Source organism: Microcaecilia unicolor, chromosome 1, assembly GCF_901765095.1.
Source record: "Microcaecilia unicolor chromosome 1, aMicUni1.1, whole genome shotgun sequence".
NCBI classification, from domain to species: Eukaryota; Metazoa; Chordata; class Amphibia; order Gymnophiona; family Siphonopidae; genus Microcaecilia; species Microcaecilia unicolor.
The window spans coordinates 9,993,897-10,012,885 of record NC_044031.1 but is presented as its reverse complement, the minus strand read 5'-3'; the positions used below and the strand labels follow the sequence as shown (position 1 = coordinate 10,012,885).

Here is an 18,989-nt window from a genome sequence, read left to right as displayed (position 1 = left end):
CTACTACTATTTAGCATTTCTATAGCGCTACAAAGCATACGCAGCGCTGCACAAACATAGAAGAAAGGCAGTCCAATGAGCTCTGTGTTGTAAAAAAAAACAGGAGAGGGAGGATCTCGGGCTATTTAACCAGGACAGAGACCATTCTTTATTTGACAAATGTTCACCAGTATCTTTTTCCCATGCTTTTTGAGAAGAAATACTACATTGTTTTGACAGAGTTTGAAAACATTCACAAAATGAAGAGGCCAAAGGTGCAGGAGTAGAAAACAGATTTAAAAATGGTTGTAATGGAAGGGAATTTGAAACAATTTGAATGTTAAGGTGTAGGAGAGGAAAGGGAATGGGATTTGATATACTGCCTTTCTGTGGTTACTCTTTTATAATTGCGAATGCAGGTCAGAACTGTACAGGGTTCTTGACACTTTTCAAGAGCACTGTCTTTATCATAATACAGACTCTGAAGTTTTGTGAGCAAGGAGGGTGAGTGGAAGCCTCCTTTAGATGACTATTTAGATTAATTAAAAAGTGAGATCCCTAAGGGTGAGCATATCTCGGAATCTGTCTCAGGTTATCCAGTGGGGAGACCCAGCTGAAGGTAAAAGGAATCACACGATCCAAGGGTGCTAGTGGGTGAACAAACCAAAATATCCATCCAGCAAAAAGGGATAGTCAGAAACAAGGCCTGGTGGTTTCACCCAGGAGAATCCCCCACAGTGGCTGCTGAAGATGTGGCATCTTTCTTCGGAGTCCTCACAGCCTCCTCCATGGTGTTGTCAAAGTGGTGGAGCAACCTGGTCTGAGGGGTCAAAGATGTCCCTCCCAAAAGCTGGGACTCTCCCTTTGTCCAACGCCGAGCTGGGATCTTATCCTCATTTCCTGCCGGCTACGGAAGCACAAATGAATCCAACTTCTGTTGACCAAGAGGAGTAGAGGTTTCTACTAGCTCATCTCGTACATTCCTGAATCTACATTATCCCAACTGTAAAGGACTAAAATATACACTAACATATGCATCTAATTTCTCCTACATAGCCACGCAAATCTGGAATGAACTACCAAAAACCATAAAAACAACCCACGACATAATACATTTCTGTAAATTATTGAAGACCAATTTATTCAAGAAAGCTTACCATAATAACACACCCTAATTGTCAATTAACAAGATGTACACTGGACTTTCACAGTATCTAATTCTTTATTTGTTTTGTTACATTTGTACCCCATGCTTTCCCACTCATGGCAGGCTCAATGCGGCTTACATATTGTGTACAGGTACTTATTTGTACCTGGGGCAATGGAGGGTTAAGTGACTTGCCCAGAGTCACAAGGAGCTGCCTGTGCCTGAAGTGGGAATTTAACTCAGTTCCTCAGGATCAAAAGCCACCACCCTAACCACTAGGCCACTCCTCCACTCCTATTTTGACGTTTAATATTCTTGATTGTTTCAAGCTAAGTTATCCCGATTTTTATTATAAGACTAGTAAAAAAGCCCCGTTTCTGATGCAAATGAAACGGGGGCTAGCAAGGTTTTCTTCAGAGTGTGCATGTGGGAGTGTGTGTGTCCCTGCCCTCTGCCCTCCCCCTCCCCCCTCCGAGTCCAGTGTTAAGTTTCCTGCTGTTCTCTGTTTGTGTTACAGAGAGAGTGAGGGCATCTCTCTCCCCTCCCCCCTCTGAATCCTTCACTGTTACAGAGAGAGGGATTTCGTGCTGTGCTGTTTTCCTTCACTCATGGGGAAACCGGATGTCTCTGGCGCTTCACACTTCCGGCTGGAGGCTTCATTAGAACGTTGGTGGTGCCTTTTATATATAAAGATGAACTTTCCTTCCTGAATACTTACTCCATTCTGTCTGCTCTACCTTAACTATGTATTTCTTTTCTTCCGGAACTGGTAACCACCATTACGGAAATATGTAAGCCACATTGAGCCTGCAAATAGGTGGGGAAATGTGGGATACAAATGTTGTAAATAAGTAAATAAAAGGTCACCTAACCCTTACACTTAGAAGGCATGAAAGAGAGAGGAACAAGGTAAGCACAGAGCAGATTCTCAGGTGTCTTCTCAATCAGCCATTTTGCCCTGCTCCCCCCCCCCCCCCCCCCCCATTGTAATGTTTTGACCTTTGCAGCTGCTCCTTTTTCGCCCTTTTTCTCATTTTATCATAGTCTCCTTTTTGAAAGTTAAATGCTAACATATTGGATTTCCTGCGTGTACTTACTCCAGAGCTTATATCAAATCTGATCATGTTATGATCGCTGTTATCAAGTGGAGCCAGCACCATTACTTCCTGCATGAGATCATGCGCTCCACTCAGGACCAGGTCTAGAATTGTTCCCTCCTCTTGTTGGTTCCTGAACCAGCTGCTCCATAAAGCAGTGCTTGACTTCATCAACGAATTTTACCTCTCTAGCATTCCCTGATGATACATTTACCCAGTCAATATTGGGTTAATTTAAATCACCCTTTATTATTTGGCTCCCCAGTTTGTTAGCCTCCCTAATTTCTGATAACATGATGGATGGTCGTACACTCCTATACAATCCTTTTTCTCTTTATACATGGAATTTCTATCCATGGGTATTCTAAAATGTTTTTGTGTCCTGCAGAATTTTTAATCTATTCAATTCAAGAACCTTCCTTAACATACAGTGCTATAACTCCACCAATTTAATCCGCCCTATCACTGCAATATAATTTGAACTCTGGTATGACATTATCCCATTTGTTGTTTCTCCCCTGCTGATCCAATTCCTTGAAAATGTTTTTTCTCTTCACAAATTCTGTTGCTTCCATCCCTTTTGGCACCGATAGATTTTCACCCACTCCTTCTACTTGTCAAAAGGATTCTGGAGGTTTTCTTTCATATTTTAATACCCTTTGTGAACTGGGATCTGTTGATGCCATTAAGTAAACCTGGAGGACTATGACAGTATTTCAATAGGTGTAACAGATTTCTATGAGACCCATTCCTCCTTTACATCTAGGAATGTACAGTCTCGGCATACATGGATTCTTACAGAAGACCTTGTGGGCATAGTGGAGTTTTCTCATTCACACATCTAGTTTTTGCAGGTGTTTAAGAGGCCAATCTGAAATACCTAAACAATATGAGAGTGAGGGAAGTCTCCTACAATAATCGTTACTGATTTTTTTTCTCTCAGCCATTTCAGCTTTTTAGTTATTTCTTCCTGCACGCCTAGATATTTATATATACCTTCCTGTGTGGATCTTTTGGTGGTTTCTGAGGTTTACCTTCTAACAGAAGCTTTTATTACACTCTGTACATGTAAATGGCTTCACTCCTGTGTGGCTTTTCTGGTGTTTTGTTAGGTGTACCTTCTGACTGAAGTTTTTACTACACTCAGTGCAGGTAATTGGTTTAATTTCAGTGTGGATTCTCCAGTGTCTTATATGTGTTCCTTTCTCAGTGAAACTTGTACCACACTCAGTGCATGTAAATGGCTTGTGTGGATTCCCTGGTGCATTATCATGTATTTCTTCAACCTGAAGCATTTGCCACGCTCAGTACATGGAAAAGGTTTTACTCCCGAATGGCTACTCTGGTACGTAGTGAGTGTTTCCTTGTCATTGAAGGTCATACCACACTCAGAGTATCTAAATGGCTTCACTCCTGCGTGGATTCTCTGGTGTATTGTAAGGTTTACCTTCTGAGTGAAGCGTCAATTACAGTCAGTGCAAATAAATGGTTTCATTCCTGTGTGAATTCTCTGGTGTTTCATGAGGCTTGTTTTATGAGTGAAGCTTTTACTACACTCAGTGCAAATAAATGGTTTGATGCCTGTGTAGATTCTCCAGTGTCTTCTGAGTGCTCCTTTCACAGTAAAGCTATTATCACACTCAGTACATGTAAAAGGCTTCACTCCAGTGTGGATTCTCTGGTGTATTATCATGTTTTTCTTTGTGAAGCTTTTTCCACAGTCAGTGCATAGAAATTGTTTCACTCCCGAATGGATTCTCTGGTGCATGGTGAGTGTTTCACTGTCAATTAAGCTCTTACCACATTCAGCACATGTAAACGGCTACACTCCTGTGTGAATTCTCTGGTGTTTTGTGAGGTTTGTTGTATGACTGAAGCTTTTATTAGAGTCAGTGCAGATAAATGGTTTCATTCCTGTGTGAATTTGCCACTGTCTTCTGAGTGTTCCTTTCACAGTAAAGCTTTTACCACACTCAGTACATGTAAAAGGCTTCAATCCAGTGTGGATTTTCTGGTGCTTTTTCATGTACCTCTTCAACCTAAAGCATTGCAAAGAAAATGTAATCCGTTGGGTTGGTCGTGAGCCCTTGGGCCCTGGCCGAGGCCAGCAGGGCGCCGACCCAGGCCAAGGGGAGACCGACCCACCACCGCACACCCCAGCTACACAATACCCCCTAAGCTACCCCTCCCCCCAGTCCCTCAGGAAGAAGGGAAATAGGCATACAGGCGGGCCTCGCGGCCGAACCGGAACCCACGCAGACAGAGCCACTCATGCGAGCCTCACGGCTGAACTGGAACCCAATCACACACAGGGAGGGGTGAAAGAACCCAGAGGGCCCCAAGATGCCAGACACGCGCTGAACACCAGCAATAGGGCAGAGGGGGAAACAAAGGACCAGAGCGGGCCACGCCCACGCAGGGGACTAGCGCAGGACAGGGGAACTAACACAGCAACCCCCTCCCCACCAGGGTAGGAGCCCCAGGCAGAAGTCAGAGGAACCAAACACAAAGGAAGGCAGAAAGCCTTTGCCTCAAACCCACTGTAGACAGAGGCACACAGAACATAAAGGGTTAAGCTTGTAGAGCCAGCAGAGAGAGAGTGCCATAAATCAACAAACAATCAGAGAGAATGCTTCCCCTCCCGAGAGGGAGTGGGGCCCATCCAAACAAACACACTGGCAGAGGCAGGAATACAATACACACAGTACACAAAGGGTTAAACTCACTGAGCCAGCAGGCCAGGACACTGGGAAGAGAAATCCTTAAAACAAACAAACAAAGGAGAACGCTCTCACTCAGCCCAGAGCCCCGGAGGCTGAGCAATGCCCAGCCCCCACTAAACAAACGAGCAGCTGACCCTGATTACAGAGCTACGCACACACACACACACACAGCAGCAGCTAACCCAGAGGGAAGGAAAAGAATACTCTAAATCAACACAGATCCCTGTCAGAACCTAGAGCACGTTCTGAGAGAAACCTATCAGGCTTTCCTGTTACCACCAGATAAGTAACGCAAAAGCAGAGAAACTCTTCAGCTGCAGGCTAAAGTACTATCCCCTGACGTCAGCACAACCCCTGGCAGCCAATCAGAAGAGACGTCCCCCCTCCCCCTCAGCCAAACCGGCAGAATCATAACATCACCCCCCCTTCAAGGGCCCCCCCTACCCCGTCCACGAGGTTTAGGTTTGTGAGGGAAAAGGCGATGGAACCGTCTGACTAGGATTGGCGCATGGACATGAGTAGCGTCCTCCCAGGAATTGTCTGCCGGTCCATATCCCATCCACGCAATGAGATACTGGAGATGTCCCCGGAAGCGCCTTGCATCCAAGACATCCCGGACTTCGTATTCCCCCTGGGAGGCTGAGATGGCTGGACTAGCAGGCAACGTGGGCAAAGCCCCTTTTCTCAGAATCACAGGCTTCAGCAAGGACACATGAAAGGTGTTATGTACCCGTAATGTAGGTGGTAACTTTAGCTGATAACAGACCCGATTCACTTGCCTCACAATGGGATACGGGCCCACAAATCGAGGTGCAAAGCGGGAGGAGGGAATCTTCAGACGAAGATTACGCGTGGACAACCACACCAAGTCGCCAGGCTGGAAGTGCGGTTCCACTCTGCGAGACCGATCCGCTTGGCGTTTCATACGAGTGGAGGTCACTCGCAGCGCTTTCTGAACTGATGACCAAATTGCTTGGAGCGAGGTCACCGCATCAACCGCTGCCGGGACATCCAAGTTGGTTTTCAAGGGGGCTGGTATCCGCGGGTGTCGTCCATATACGATGTAAAAGGGCGACGCGCCCGTGGCCGAGCTCACTCGGTTGTTATGAGCGAATTCTGCCCAAGGCAGCAGCTGACTCCAGTTGTTGTGGTGCTCATTGACATACATCCGTAGGAACTGCTTCAAGCATTGGTTCACTCGTTCTGTTTGGCCATTGGATTGTGGGTGATATCCCGACGAAAAGTTCAGCTTTACTTCAAGGGCCCGATTCAGGGCTCTCCAGAACTTTGAGACAAACTGTACTCCTCGATCAGAGGTAATAGATTCTGGCAGACCATGGAGACGAAAAATAGAGCTGATGAAATACTGTGCCAGCTTCACCGCCGAAGGAAGGGTAGGCATGGGTATGAAGTGGGCCATTTTAGAAAACCGGTCCACCACTACCAAGACAACTGTGTGCCCTTCAGAGTTAGGCAGATCCGTAACAAAGTCCATGGCAATGTGGGTCCACGGTCTCTCAGGTACCGGTAAAGGCATCAGCAACCCCTGGGGTCTCCGACGGTCAGCCTTATGCTGGGCGCACTCAGGACACGCAGCCACAAACTCCTGCACATCCCGATCAAGTGAAGGCCACCAATACTGCTGGGAGATGAACCGCTTGGTTCCCAGGATCCCGGGATGTCCTGCCATTCGAGAGGCATGCCCCCATTGGAGTGTCTTTTCTCTCAGCCGGGGTGGCACAAAGGTCATACCTGCAGGTACTGCTAGCGTCATCGCGGGCACAATGACATCAGGTTTAATTACATACTGCAGGGGTTCTTCCTCCAGGTCAGCCTCCATGGACCTGGAGAGGGCATCTGCCTTGATGTTCTTCTCCGCTGGACGATAGGTCAGAATGAAATCAAAGCGGGAGAAGAATAGTGCCCACCGGGCCTGGGACAGCACTGCTCCTACGCCAACCGATGATGCATCCACTTCCACGAAAAATTTATTTGTTGGGTTGGGATGGTGCAACACTGGAGCTCCAACAAATGCCTGTTTCAGATTCTCAAAGGCCTGACACGCCTCAGGCGACCAGTTGCGAGCGTCAGCGTTCTTCTTAGTCAAGGCAGTAAGAGGGGCAGTCAGGGACGAGTAATTCCAAATAAACTGCCTATAGTAGTTGGCAAAACCTAAGAAGCGCTGTAGAGCCTTACGCCCCGTAGGTTGCTGCCAGTGCAGGATGGCTGTCAGCTTACTGGGGTCCATACGCAGCCCGTGGTTAGAAATGATGTACCCCAGGAAGAGCAGTTCGGAGCGATGGAATTCACATTTTTCCAATTTCACATAGAGATGGTTCTCCCTCAACCGCTGCAATACGGTCTTCAGGTGCTCCTGGTGCTCTTCCTCAGCCCTTGAAAAAATCAAAATATCGTCCAAGTAGACCATCACAAACTTATACAGGAGATCCCTGAAGATGTCATTCATGAAGGCTTGGAAGACGGCTGGAGCATTAGCAAGTCCAAAGGGCATTACCAGATATTCGTAATGCCCGTCGCGGGTGTTAAACGCCGTCTTCCACTCATCCCCCTCCTTGATCCGCACAAGGTTGTAGGCCCCCCTGAGATCGAGCTTGGAGAAGATCTGGGCCCCCTGGAGGCGGTCAAACATCTCAGAAATCAAGGGAAGGGGGTATTTGTCCTTCCGCGTGATGGCATTGAGTCCCCTGTAGTCAATACAGGGGCGCAAACCCCCATCCTTCTTCTCCACGAAGAAGAATCCAGCCCCCGCGGGTGATTTAGAGGGCCGGATGAAGCCTCGAGCTAGGTTCTCTCGAATATACTGGGACATGGCTTCCGTCTCTGGCCGGGATAGGGGGTATACGCGGCCACGGGGAGGTTCAGTGCCAGGTAGTAGCTCTATGGCACAGTCATAGGAGCGATGAGGAGGCAGAATCTCTGCTTGCTGTTTGGAAAAAACATCTCCAAAGGATCTGTAGGGCCCCGGTAACATAACATTGGCTCGATCCAAAGGAAGCGTCACTGGGGCTGGCGAGACCTTATCCAAACAGACCTTCTGGCAGCCCGGGCCCCACGCCGTCAATTCACCCCGGGCCCAATCAATGCAAGGGTTATGCAGGCGAAGCCAGGGTAATCCCAGGATTATGGCCTCAGTGGCCGACGGAAGGACGTAGAAGGAGATAACTTCTTTGTGTAAGACTCCTACCCGTATGGTCATAGGCACGGTTCTGGAGCGGAGAACTCCCCGAACCAGTCCCCAAGCCGCTGAGACGGTGATGGGCTGAGGTAACTCCATCGTAGGAATTTGATGAACCCGCACCAGGTCCGCGCTGATAAAGTTGCCTCCCGCCCCCGAGTCAACTAGCGCCTCAAAACAAGGGGTATCCTTAATCGCCAGTAGAACTGGCACCAAAACCTGCATCCAAGGGGAGAAGGACTTTGGCCCTGACCCGGTCTCCCTAGCCGGTATCATGGCTGCTGGTTTCCCGACTTCTTTCTCTTCGGGCACTCACGGACAAAGTGCCCTTTCACTCCACAATGCAGGCACAGCCCCTTAGAGCGTCTCCGCTGTCTCTCCCGGGCCGCCCGGTCAACCTGCATAGGTTCAGACCCATCGGGCACACCCAGCGACGGGGAAGCAGGGCTCTTGTGCGAGCTCCTCGAGTTAGCCCCTGCAACCTGCTGACCAGCACGACGTTCACAGGCCCGCTCCCTGAACCGGATGTCCACCTGGGTACAGAGACGGATGAGGTCATTCAGATCTGAGGGCAGCTCCCGGCCTGTGAGTTCGTCCTTAATGTTGGCCGAGACACCATGCCAAAATACCGCAGTCAGGCTTGGGTTATCCCAACCTAGCTCTGCGGCCAAAGTCCGAAACTGGATGGCGTACTCACCCAGAGAGAGTCGCCCCTGATGTAGGTTCAACAGCTGAGTCGCCGCCGAGGAGGGCTTCCCGGGTTCCTCAAAGATGAGCCGAAATTGTTTCAAAAACTCTGCCAAATTATCCAGGAGGGGATCCTTCTTCTCCCATAAGGGCGAGGCCCAGGCCAGAGCGGGGCCTGCCAGTAGAGAGATAATATAAGCCACCTTCGCCCGATCCGAAGGAAAATCCCGGGCCTGCAACTCGAAGACAATTTGGCATAGATTGAGGAACCCCCGGCAGGTCTTACTGTCGCCCTCGTACCTCGGGGGCGTAGCCACCCGAATCCCTCGGCCACATGCGTGGGAACTAGGCGGAGTAGCTGCTGGCGGGACCTCCGCAGCCCCCGTGACAGTCAGCGAGTCTACCCGTTGAGACAGTGCGTTCACGACTCCCGATACCTGTTGTAGCTGAGCATGCAATTGCTGGAGCAGCTGCATGGGGGATGGATCGGTCGAGCTCATGGCTTTTGCGTTCTGTAATCCGTTGGGTTGGTCGTGAGCCCTTGGGCCCTGGCCGAGGCCAGCAGGGCGCCGACCCAGGCCAAGGGGAGACCGACCCACCACCGCACACCCCAGCTACACAATACCCCCTAAGCTACCCCTCCCCCCAGTCCCTCAGGAAGAAGGGAAATAGGCATACAGGCGGGCCTCGCGGCCGAACCGGAACCCACGCAGACAGAGCCACTCATGCGAGCCTCACGGCTGAACTGGAACCCAATCACACACAGGGAGGGGTGAAAGAACCCAGAGGGCCCCAAGATGCCAGACACGCGCTGAACACCAGCAATAGGGCAGAGGGGGAAACAAAGGACCAGAGCGGGCCACGCCCACGCAGGGGACTAGCGCAGGACAGGGGAACTAACACAGCAACCCCCTCCCCACCAGGGTAGGAGCCCCAGGCAGAAGTCAGAGGAACCAAACACAAAGGAAGGCAGAAAGCCTTTGCCTCAAACCCACTGTAGACAGAGGCACACAGAACATAAAGGGTTAAGCTTGTAGAGCCAGCAGAGAGAGAGTGCCATAAATCAACAAACAATCAGAGAGAATGCTTCCCCTCCCGAGAGGGAGTGGGGCCCATCCAAACAAACACACTGGCAGAGGCAGGAATACAATACACACAGTACACAAAGGGTTAAACTCACTGAGCCAGCAGGCCAGGACACTGGGAAGAGAAATCCTTAAAACAAACAAACAAAGGAGAAGGCTCTCACTCAGCCCAGAGCCCCAGAGGCTGAGCAATGCCCAGCCCCCACTAAACAACCGAGCAGCTGACCCTGATTACAGAGCTACGTACACACACACACACAGCAGCAGCTAACCCAGAGGGAAGGAAAAGAATACTCTAAATCAACACAGATCCCTGTCAGAACCTAGAGCACTGTTCTGAGAGAAACCTATCAGGCTTTCCTGTTACCACCAGATAAGTAACGCAAAAGCAGAGAAACTCTTCAGCTGCAGGCTAAAGTACTATCCCCTGACGTCAGCACAACCCCTGGCAGCCAATCAGAAGAGACGTCCCCCCTCCCCCTCAGCCAAACCGGCAGAATCATAACAGAAAAGCTACAAAAAAGGTATGGGATTTGTGTTACAAGACATATGACTTGCTGGCCTGAACATGTATACCCTGGAGGAAAGGAGAATCAGGGGTGATATGATACAGACGTTCAAATATTTGAAAGGTATTAATTCCGCAAATGAATGTTTTCTGAAGATGGGAAGGCGGTAGAACTAGAGGACATGAAATGAGATTGAAGGGAGGCAGACTCAAGAAAAATGTCAGGAAGCCTGCCCCCCTTCAACCCTTCAATCACTCCTGTGTGGATTCTCTGGTGTCTGGTGAGGTTTCTTTTTCAGCAAGCACTTGCACCACTATCAGCAGAAGTACACAGTCTCTTATTTTTCTGAACTTTCTGGTATTATGAGAGGTCACTGATTCTTTACCAGTCTGAGGTGTTTTTTGATCTGTGAATGCTTCTCCATGGTTGATCTTTTTTCTTGCATTCAGTACTTGAAACTAGCATCTCTTCTGTGTGGGATTTTGCATTTCTTATGACGTTTTCTTCCTGATTGTAGCTTTTGTCACAACTAGGACAACTGGGTTAGATTCCCACTGAAGCTCCTTGTGGCCCTGGGCAAGTCACTTAACCCTCCATTAGTACATAAGTATATAAGTATTGCCATACTGGGAAAGACTAAAGGCCCATCAAGCCCAACATCCTGTTTGTAACAGTGGCCAATCCAGGTCACAAATACCTGGCAAGATCCCAAAGAAGTACAAAACATTCTATACTGCTTAGTGGATTTTCACCAAGTCCATTTAATAATGGTCTATGGACTTTTTCTTTAGGAAGCCGTCCAAACCTTTTTTAAACCCCGCTAAGTTAACCACCATTGCCCTAGGTACAAATAAGTACCTGTATATACTATGTAAACCGCTTTGAATGTAGTTGCAAAAACCACAGAAAGGCGATATATCAAGTCCCATTCCCTTCCCTTCCTCTTTCTTCCTATCACTCTCCCCTAGAGATCTTATGTACTTGTCCCAAGCTCTCTTAAATTCGGATACTGTTTTAGTCTTGACCACTTCTACCGGGAGGCTTTTCCATGAATTCACCCTTCCCATGAAGAAGTATTGCCTCAGGTTACTTCTGAGTCTATCCCCTTTCACCTTCATCCTATGTCCCCTTATTCCAGAGCTTCCTTTCAATTGAAAGACTCATCTCCTGTGCATTTATGCCATGTAGATATTTAAATGTCTATTATATCTCCCCTCTCCTGCCGTTCCTCCAAAGTAAACATATTGAGATATTTGTCTGTTCCTATACACTTTATGATGAAGACAACCAACCATTTTAATAGCTTCTGTCTGGACCGACTCTATCCTGTTTCTTTTTGAAGATGTGATCTCCAGAATTGTACACAATATTCTAAATGAGGTCTCTCCAGAGTCTTATACAGGGCCATCATAACCAACTTTTTCCTACAGAGCATTCCTCTCCCTATTCACCCAAGCATCCTTTTTAGGTTTGGTTTTAGCAGAAATTGCAAATGCCTTTTCAGCTGAAACTAAAGCTTCACCTTACCACCCCACCCCCACCCCCTGAGCAAGTCATCTGGTCCCTGTTTTCACAGAAGAAAATCCTGGAGAAGGACCGCGATGGACTGCAAAAAGTACAAATGAGATTGAAGTGGATAGAGCACCGTTCACGGAAGAGAGTGTGTATGAACAACTTGAAAAGCTAAAGGTGGACAAAGCCATGGGGCCGGATGGGATCCACCCTAGGATATTGAGGGCTCAGAGAGGTTCTGGCGGGTCCTCTTAAAGATTTGTTTAATAAATCCTTGGAGACGGGAGAGGTTCCGAGGGATTGGAGATCGGCGGATGTGGTCCCACTTCACAAAAGTGGTGATAGGGAAGAAGCTGGAAACTACAGGCCGGTAAGCCTCACTTCGGTTATTGGAAAAGTAATGGAAGCGATGCTGAAGGAAAGGATAGTGAATTTCCTGGAAGCCAATAAGTTGCAAGATCCAAGACAGCATGGATTTACCAAAGGGAAATCGTGCCAAACGAACCTCATTGAGTTCTTTGATTGGGTGACAGGAGAATTGAATCAAGGACGAGCTATGGAAGTAATCTACTTAGATTTCAGCAAAGCTTTTGACACGATTCCCCACAGGAGGCTCTTAAATAAACTGGAGGGGCTGAAGATAGGACCCGAAGTGGTGAACTGGATTAGGAACTGGTTGACGGACAGACGCCAGAGGGTGGTGGTGAATGGAATTCGCTCGGAGGAGCGAAAGGTAAGTAGTGGAGTGCTTCAAGGATCGGTGCTGGGGCCGATTCTGTTCAATATATTTGTGAGTGACATTGCCGAAGGGTTAGAAGGTAAAGTTTGCCTATTTGCGGATGATACTAAGATCTGTAACAGAGTGGACACCCCGGAGGGAGTGGAAAACATGAAAAAGGACATACGGAAGCTAGAAGAATGGTCTAAGGTTTGGCAATTAAAATTAAATGCCAAGAAATGCAAAGTGATTCACTTATGAAGTAGAAATCCACAGGAGATGTATGTGTTAGGCGGGGAGAGTCTGATAGGTACGGGCGGAGAGAGGGATCTTGGGGTGATAGTATCTGAGGATTTGAAGGCGACGAAACAGTGTGACAAGGTGGTGGCAGTAGCTAGAAGGTTCTTAGGCTGTATAAAGAGAGGTGTGACCAGCAGAAGAAAGGGGGTGTTGATGCCCCTGTATAAGTCGTTGGTGAGGCCCCACCTGGAGTATTGTGTTCAGTTTTGGAGGCCATATCTTGTTAAGGATGTAAAAAGAATTGAAGCGGTGCAAAGAAAAGCTACGAGAATGGTATGGGATTTGCGTTACAAGACATATGAGGAGAGACTTGCTGAACTAAACATGTATACTCTGGAGGAAAGGAGAAACAGGGGTGATATGGTACAGACGTTCAAATATTTGAAAGGTATTAATCCGCAAACGAATCTTTTCCGGAGATGGGAAGGTGGTAGAATGAGAGGACATGAAATGAGATTGAAGGGGGGCAGACTCAAGAAAAATGTCAGGAAGTATTTTTTCACGGAGAGAGTAGTGGATGCTTGGAATGCAATGTCACTCACAAATATATTGAACAGAATCGGCCCCAGCACCGATCTCTGAGGCACTCCACTACTCACCTTTCCCTCCTCCGAGCAAACTCCATTCACCACCACCCTCTGGCGTCTGCCCGTCAACCAGTTCCTAATCCAGTTCACCACTTCGGGTACGTTTAAGAACATGTGCTTAAAGCATTTGGAGCTTGCACATGTGAGGACATGTGCTTTTCCCAATATAAAGGCCAGATAGTTAACTTTAAAAAGAAAATGTTTATTTCTAATACAGGCAAGATAACAAATTTACAATAGAGAGGCAATTTTAGAGAGGATCTTTTACCAATGGAAGTATGCTACAAAATAACAGGTTTGATTGTAAATGAAGCTGGATAACTCACATTGATGGAGGCTGCTATGGAGAGTGATGCAGGAGATCCTTGCTGGAACAGGAAGTTTCTTTGTAGATTTGCTGTCTGATGGAGCTTGAAGCCGTTTCTTTCAGGTGGATGTGATGTCCAGCTTGAGAAGTCAGGATTCCAGGAGATTCTAGCTTGCTTTTAGATTTAATCACTTCAGGGCAGCGGCGACTAGGACAGGAGCATCAGGAACAGCCAGGAAGAACTCTCCTTCTAAAGAAAGAGCCCCTGCTTTTAAAGTGTCTGAACTGGGCATTTATCGTCAGGTGGTTGCCCTTGGTCCAATTAGAAAGCTCCTGGGTAGCTGAATTCTGGGCATCTGGCTTTGAGATGGAGCATGGCAACAGGTCACATTCTCAATGACATCACAAGACTTCCTGCCTGGACATCTGCTAGTCCATTGTCTGAGAGTGATTGAGCTTAGATGGACTTAGGACATGGAAATAGCTTCTCACCTGTGTGGATTCTCTGGTGTATGGTCAGTGTTCCCTTTTTACTAAAGCTTTTACCACATTGATTACATATAAATGGCTTCTCTCCTGTATGGATTTTCTGATGTGTGGTCAGTTTTTCCTTTTTATGAAAGCTTTTATCACACTCACTACATTTATATGGCTTTTCTACTGTGTGGATTCTCTGGTGTCTGGTCAGTCTTTTCTTCTCAGTAAAGCTTTTACCACACTCACTACATGTAAACGGCTTCTCACCTGTGTGGATTCTCTGATGTGTGGTCAGTGTTTGCTTTTTACTAAAGCGTTTACCACAGTCAGTACATGTAAACGGCTTCTCACCTGTGTGGATTCTCTGATGTATGGTCAGTGTTTGCTTTTTACTAAAGCTTTTACCACACTCAGTACATGTAAATGGCTTCTCACCTGTGTGGATTCTATGGTGTATGGTCAGTGTTTTCTTCTCAGTAAAGCTTTTACCACACTCACTACATGTAAACAGATTCTCACCTGTGTGGATTCTCTGGTGTGTGGTCAGTGTTTCCTTCACAATAAAGCTTTTACCACACTCAGTACATGTAAATGGCTTTTCTCCTGTGTGGATTCTCTGATGTCTGGTCAGTATACTCTTCTCAGTAAAGCTTTTACCACACTCAGTACATGTAAATGGCTTTTCTCCTGTGTGGATTCTCTGGTGTATGGTCAGTCTTTTCTTCTCAGTAAAGCTTTTACCACACTCAGTACATGTAAACGGCTTCTCACCTGTGTGGATTCTCTGATGTCTGGTCAGTTTACTCTTCTCAGTAAAGCTTTTACCACACTCACTACATGTAAATGGCTTCTCTCCTGTGTGTCTTCTCTGGTGTTTGGTCAGTGTTTGCTTCTCAGTAAAGCTTTTACTACACTCAGTACATGTAAACGGCTTCTCACCTGTGTGGATTCTCTGGTGTTTGGTCAGTGTTTGCTTCGCAATAAAGCTTTTACCACACTCAGTACATGTAAATGGCTTCTCACCTGTGTGTCTTCTCTGGTGTTTGGTCAGTGTTTGCTTCTCAGTAAAGCTTTTACTACACTCAGTACATGTAAACGGCTTCTCACCTGTGTGCATTCTCTGGTGTATGGTCAGTGTTTGCTTTTTACTAAAGCTTTTACCACAGTCAGTACATGTAAACAGCTTCTCACCTGTGTGCATTCTCTGGTGTATGGTCAGTGTTTTCTTCTCAGTAAAGCTTTTACCACACTCACTACATGTAAACAGATTCACCCCTGTGTGGACTCTCTGGTGTCTGGTCAGTCTTTTCTTCTCAGTAAAGCTTTTACCACACTCACTACATGTAAACAGATTCACCCCTGTGTGGATTCTCTGGTGTATGGTCAGTGTTTCCTTCGCAATAAAGCTTTTACCACAGTCAGTACATGTAAATGGCTTCTCACCTGTGTGGATTCTCTGATGTATGGTCAGTGTTTGCTTTTTACTAAAGCTTTTACCACAGTCAGTACATGTAAACGGCTTCTCACCTGTGTGGATTCTCTGGTGTATGGTCAGTGTTTCCTTCGTAATAAAGCTTTTACCACACTCACTACATGTAAACAGATTCTCACCTGTGTGGATTCTCTGGTGTATGGTCAGTGTTTTCTTCTCAGTAAAGCTTTTACCACACTCAATACATGTAAATGGCTTCTCACCTGTGTGGATTGTCTGATGTATGGTCAGTGTTTGCTTCGTAATAAAGCTTTTACCACACTCAGTACATGTAAATGGCTTCTCTCCTGTGTGTCTTCTCTGGTGTATGGTCAGTGTTTGCTTCGTAATAAAGCTTTTACCACACTCAGTACATGTAAACGGCTTCTCACCTGTATGAATTCTCTGGTGTATGGTCAGTGTTTCCTTCGCAATAAAGCTTTTACCACACTCAGTACATGTAAATGGCTTCTCACCTGTGTGGATTGTCTGATGTATGGTCAGTGTTTGCTTCGTAATAAAGCTTTTACCACACTCAGTACATGTAAATGGCTTCTCTCCTGTGTGTCTTCTCTGGTGTATGGTCAGTGTTTGCTTCGTAATAAAGCTTTTACCACACTCAGTACATGTAAACGGCTTCTCACCTGTATGAATTCTCTGGTGTATGGTCAGTGTTTCCTTCGCAATAAAGCTTTTACCACAGTCAGTACATGTAAATGGCTTCTCACCTGTGTGGATTCTCTGATGTATGGTCAGTGTTTGCTTTTTACTAAAGCTTTTACCACAGTCAGTACAAGTAAATGGGTTCATTCCAGTGTCAGTTTTCGGGTGGTCTCTGAGACTGTCTGTAGTGAAGCTTTTACCACACATAGTAGAGGTAAATGGTTTCACTACTGAATTAAGTCTCTTGGGCATTGTGAGGTTTCCTTTCCAACAAGCACTTATTCCACTGTCAGCAGAAGTATATAATCTCTCATTTTTCTTGATTTTCTGGTATTTTGAGAGTGTTGCCTTCCTGCAAAATATTTGTTCAGATTTAGTAGAAGTGTCCGGTTCCCCAACAGTTTGAGCTTTTTGGTGATCTATGACTGCTTCCTCTTGACTAAAGCTTTTCTGACATTCTGCACTTGAAACTGAGCTCTGTCCTTGGTGGAAATTTTCTTCCTTGTTGGAGCTTTTCTCACATCCAGGACATGAAGATATTCTCTCATCAGTGATGTTTTTCTTATATTTTATAATGTCTGCTTTGTTCGTAAAGCTTTTCCCATATTCTGTAAATGTATACATTGTAGTTTCTTTATAAGTTTTCTTGTGTTGCATTAGCTTTTTCTTCCTATTGAAACCTTTCCCACATTCAGAACCTGTAAAATGTTTCTCTTTTAGGACTGTTTTCTGTTGTCCTTCTAGTTCTCTCTTTAGACTGACATTTCCCCCATTGTCCGTACATGTAGATGGTCTCTCTTCAGTATCAGATCTAAGAAGTGATTTTAGAACAAAATGATTGCTGAGGAATATCTGACAAATATCACAGGAACAGCTTTGATCTCTCATCTGGTTTCTCTCCTCTTCCCCTGCCTGTTTGAGATTACTGATACTGTTTTCACACAGAGCTGAGCCTCCTGGTGAAGGTTTTTGTTTATTTTGATCCTTTTCCTTTTCTCCCCAGTCAGAACTGGAAGAAGTTTTCTCTTTGTCTCTTTCTGATAACATCTTTTCCCCTTCAGGCTTCTCACTGAGCTTCCAGTTATGTGTCTCTGTATTACTGTTTTTAGGGTCCTCTTTTTCTTGAAAGTAAAAAAAAAGAGCATTGTGTATTATTGTAGGAAAAGACATAAAAACAATCTTACAATCCAAACGTATAACAGGCACAAAACAGCAATGATGAGCCAGTAATTATTACATTGTAAAATGGACAAACAATCCACCTAAAGTCGCCTAGATAAACTTTTTTTATATATATTTTTAAGGGAGGGGTTTGTGGGGTGCTATGTGTTTTTTATTCTTAGTTATTTGTGTTTATCTTTAGGGGGTTTGTTTGTCCATTTTACAATTTATAATTTTACCCCTGAATGCCGAAACATGTTGGGCTGACGAACTAATAGAAAAAGTACTTTGGACTTAGATTTTCCACTACTTATAAGGCTGTTTTGATTCCTTAAAGGATTTTAAGAAATAATTACCGGCTTCTCATTGCTGGTTTGTTATTGTAAGAGAAGAACAATTTAACAAGTTTAAGGGTCATAGGGTTGCCATGTGGAAATCAGCACTACCGTCCGGCATACACAAAGTTTGCCGTGTGCCATTTTCCATGTCAGAAAACATTTTTCTACTTTGTAGCGTGGGTTCATGGTGTAGGTGCGTCTGGCGGTAATTGCGCACTGACCGATTACCGCTGCGTTAAAATGTGAACCTGCTCAGGCATTAAATGGCTGCAAAAAACAGATAGGCAACCGATCCACAAAATCCAACGTGGAAACAAACACAGCAGATCAGTCAATGATATGGTTCAAAACTTTATTCTAGAGTCATTGCCCAACACAGACTGTGTTTCGCCCACCAGGGCTGCGTCAGGGGCTTTAAATTGAAACCAAGTTTCAAACCGAAGCAAAAAAAACAGTGTGATGCCTTCTTCCAAGGTGAACCCAAGAAATTCACTCCGTGGACCGCGTGTATATGCTGCAGGTCCACGGAGTGCATTTATTGGGTTCACCTTGGAAGAAGGCATCACGCTGGTTTTTTGCTTCAGTTTTGAACTCATTAAATGGCTGCATGCAGATTTCTGTTTTAGCAGACGGCTATTTAGGCCTCCATTTAAAACAAAGGCAATTCCACACGCCCACTCTACCAAGCACCACTTACATGTGTGGAGGAGTGGCCTTGTGGTTAGGGTGGTGGACTTTGGTCCTGAGGAACTGAGTTCGATTCCCGGCACAGGCAGCTCCTTGTGACTCTGGGCAAGTCACTTAACCCTCCATTGCCCCATGGAAGCCGCATTGAGCCTGCCATGAGTGGGAAAGCGCGGGGTACAAATGTAATACACAGACCCCTTTACATTCCCTCGAAGCAGAAAATACAACATATCCATGCTGACGATTACCAGAGATGCAGATAGAACAGATGATGTCACTCAAGCTGATATTTAAAAGCTCCTTGTTGGTCTTCCCACATCGATATAACAGCCATCAGAGTCTTGA

At 46.2% G+C, this 18,989-nt stretch overlaps 1 protein-coding gene across 1 annotated transcript; it reads right to left on the bottom strand.

The window, feature by feature from the left end:
- Nucleotides 1-694: 694 nt before the first annotated feature.
- On the bottom strand, nucleotides 695-16,356 carry LOC115460731 (oocyte zinc finger protein XlCOF6-like; the record flags this gene model as incomplete). Its single annotated transcript, XM_030190489.1, has 3 exons — nucleotides 695-886; nucleotides 9,795-9,823; nucleotides 14,406-16,356. Coding segments are annotated over 3 exons (2,172 nt in total), but the record flags the coding sequence as incomplete, so codon positions are not given.
- Nucleotides 16,357-18,989: the final 2,633 nt, after the last annotated feature.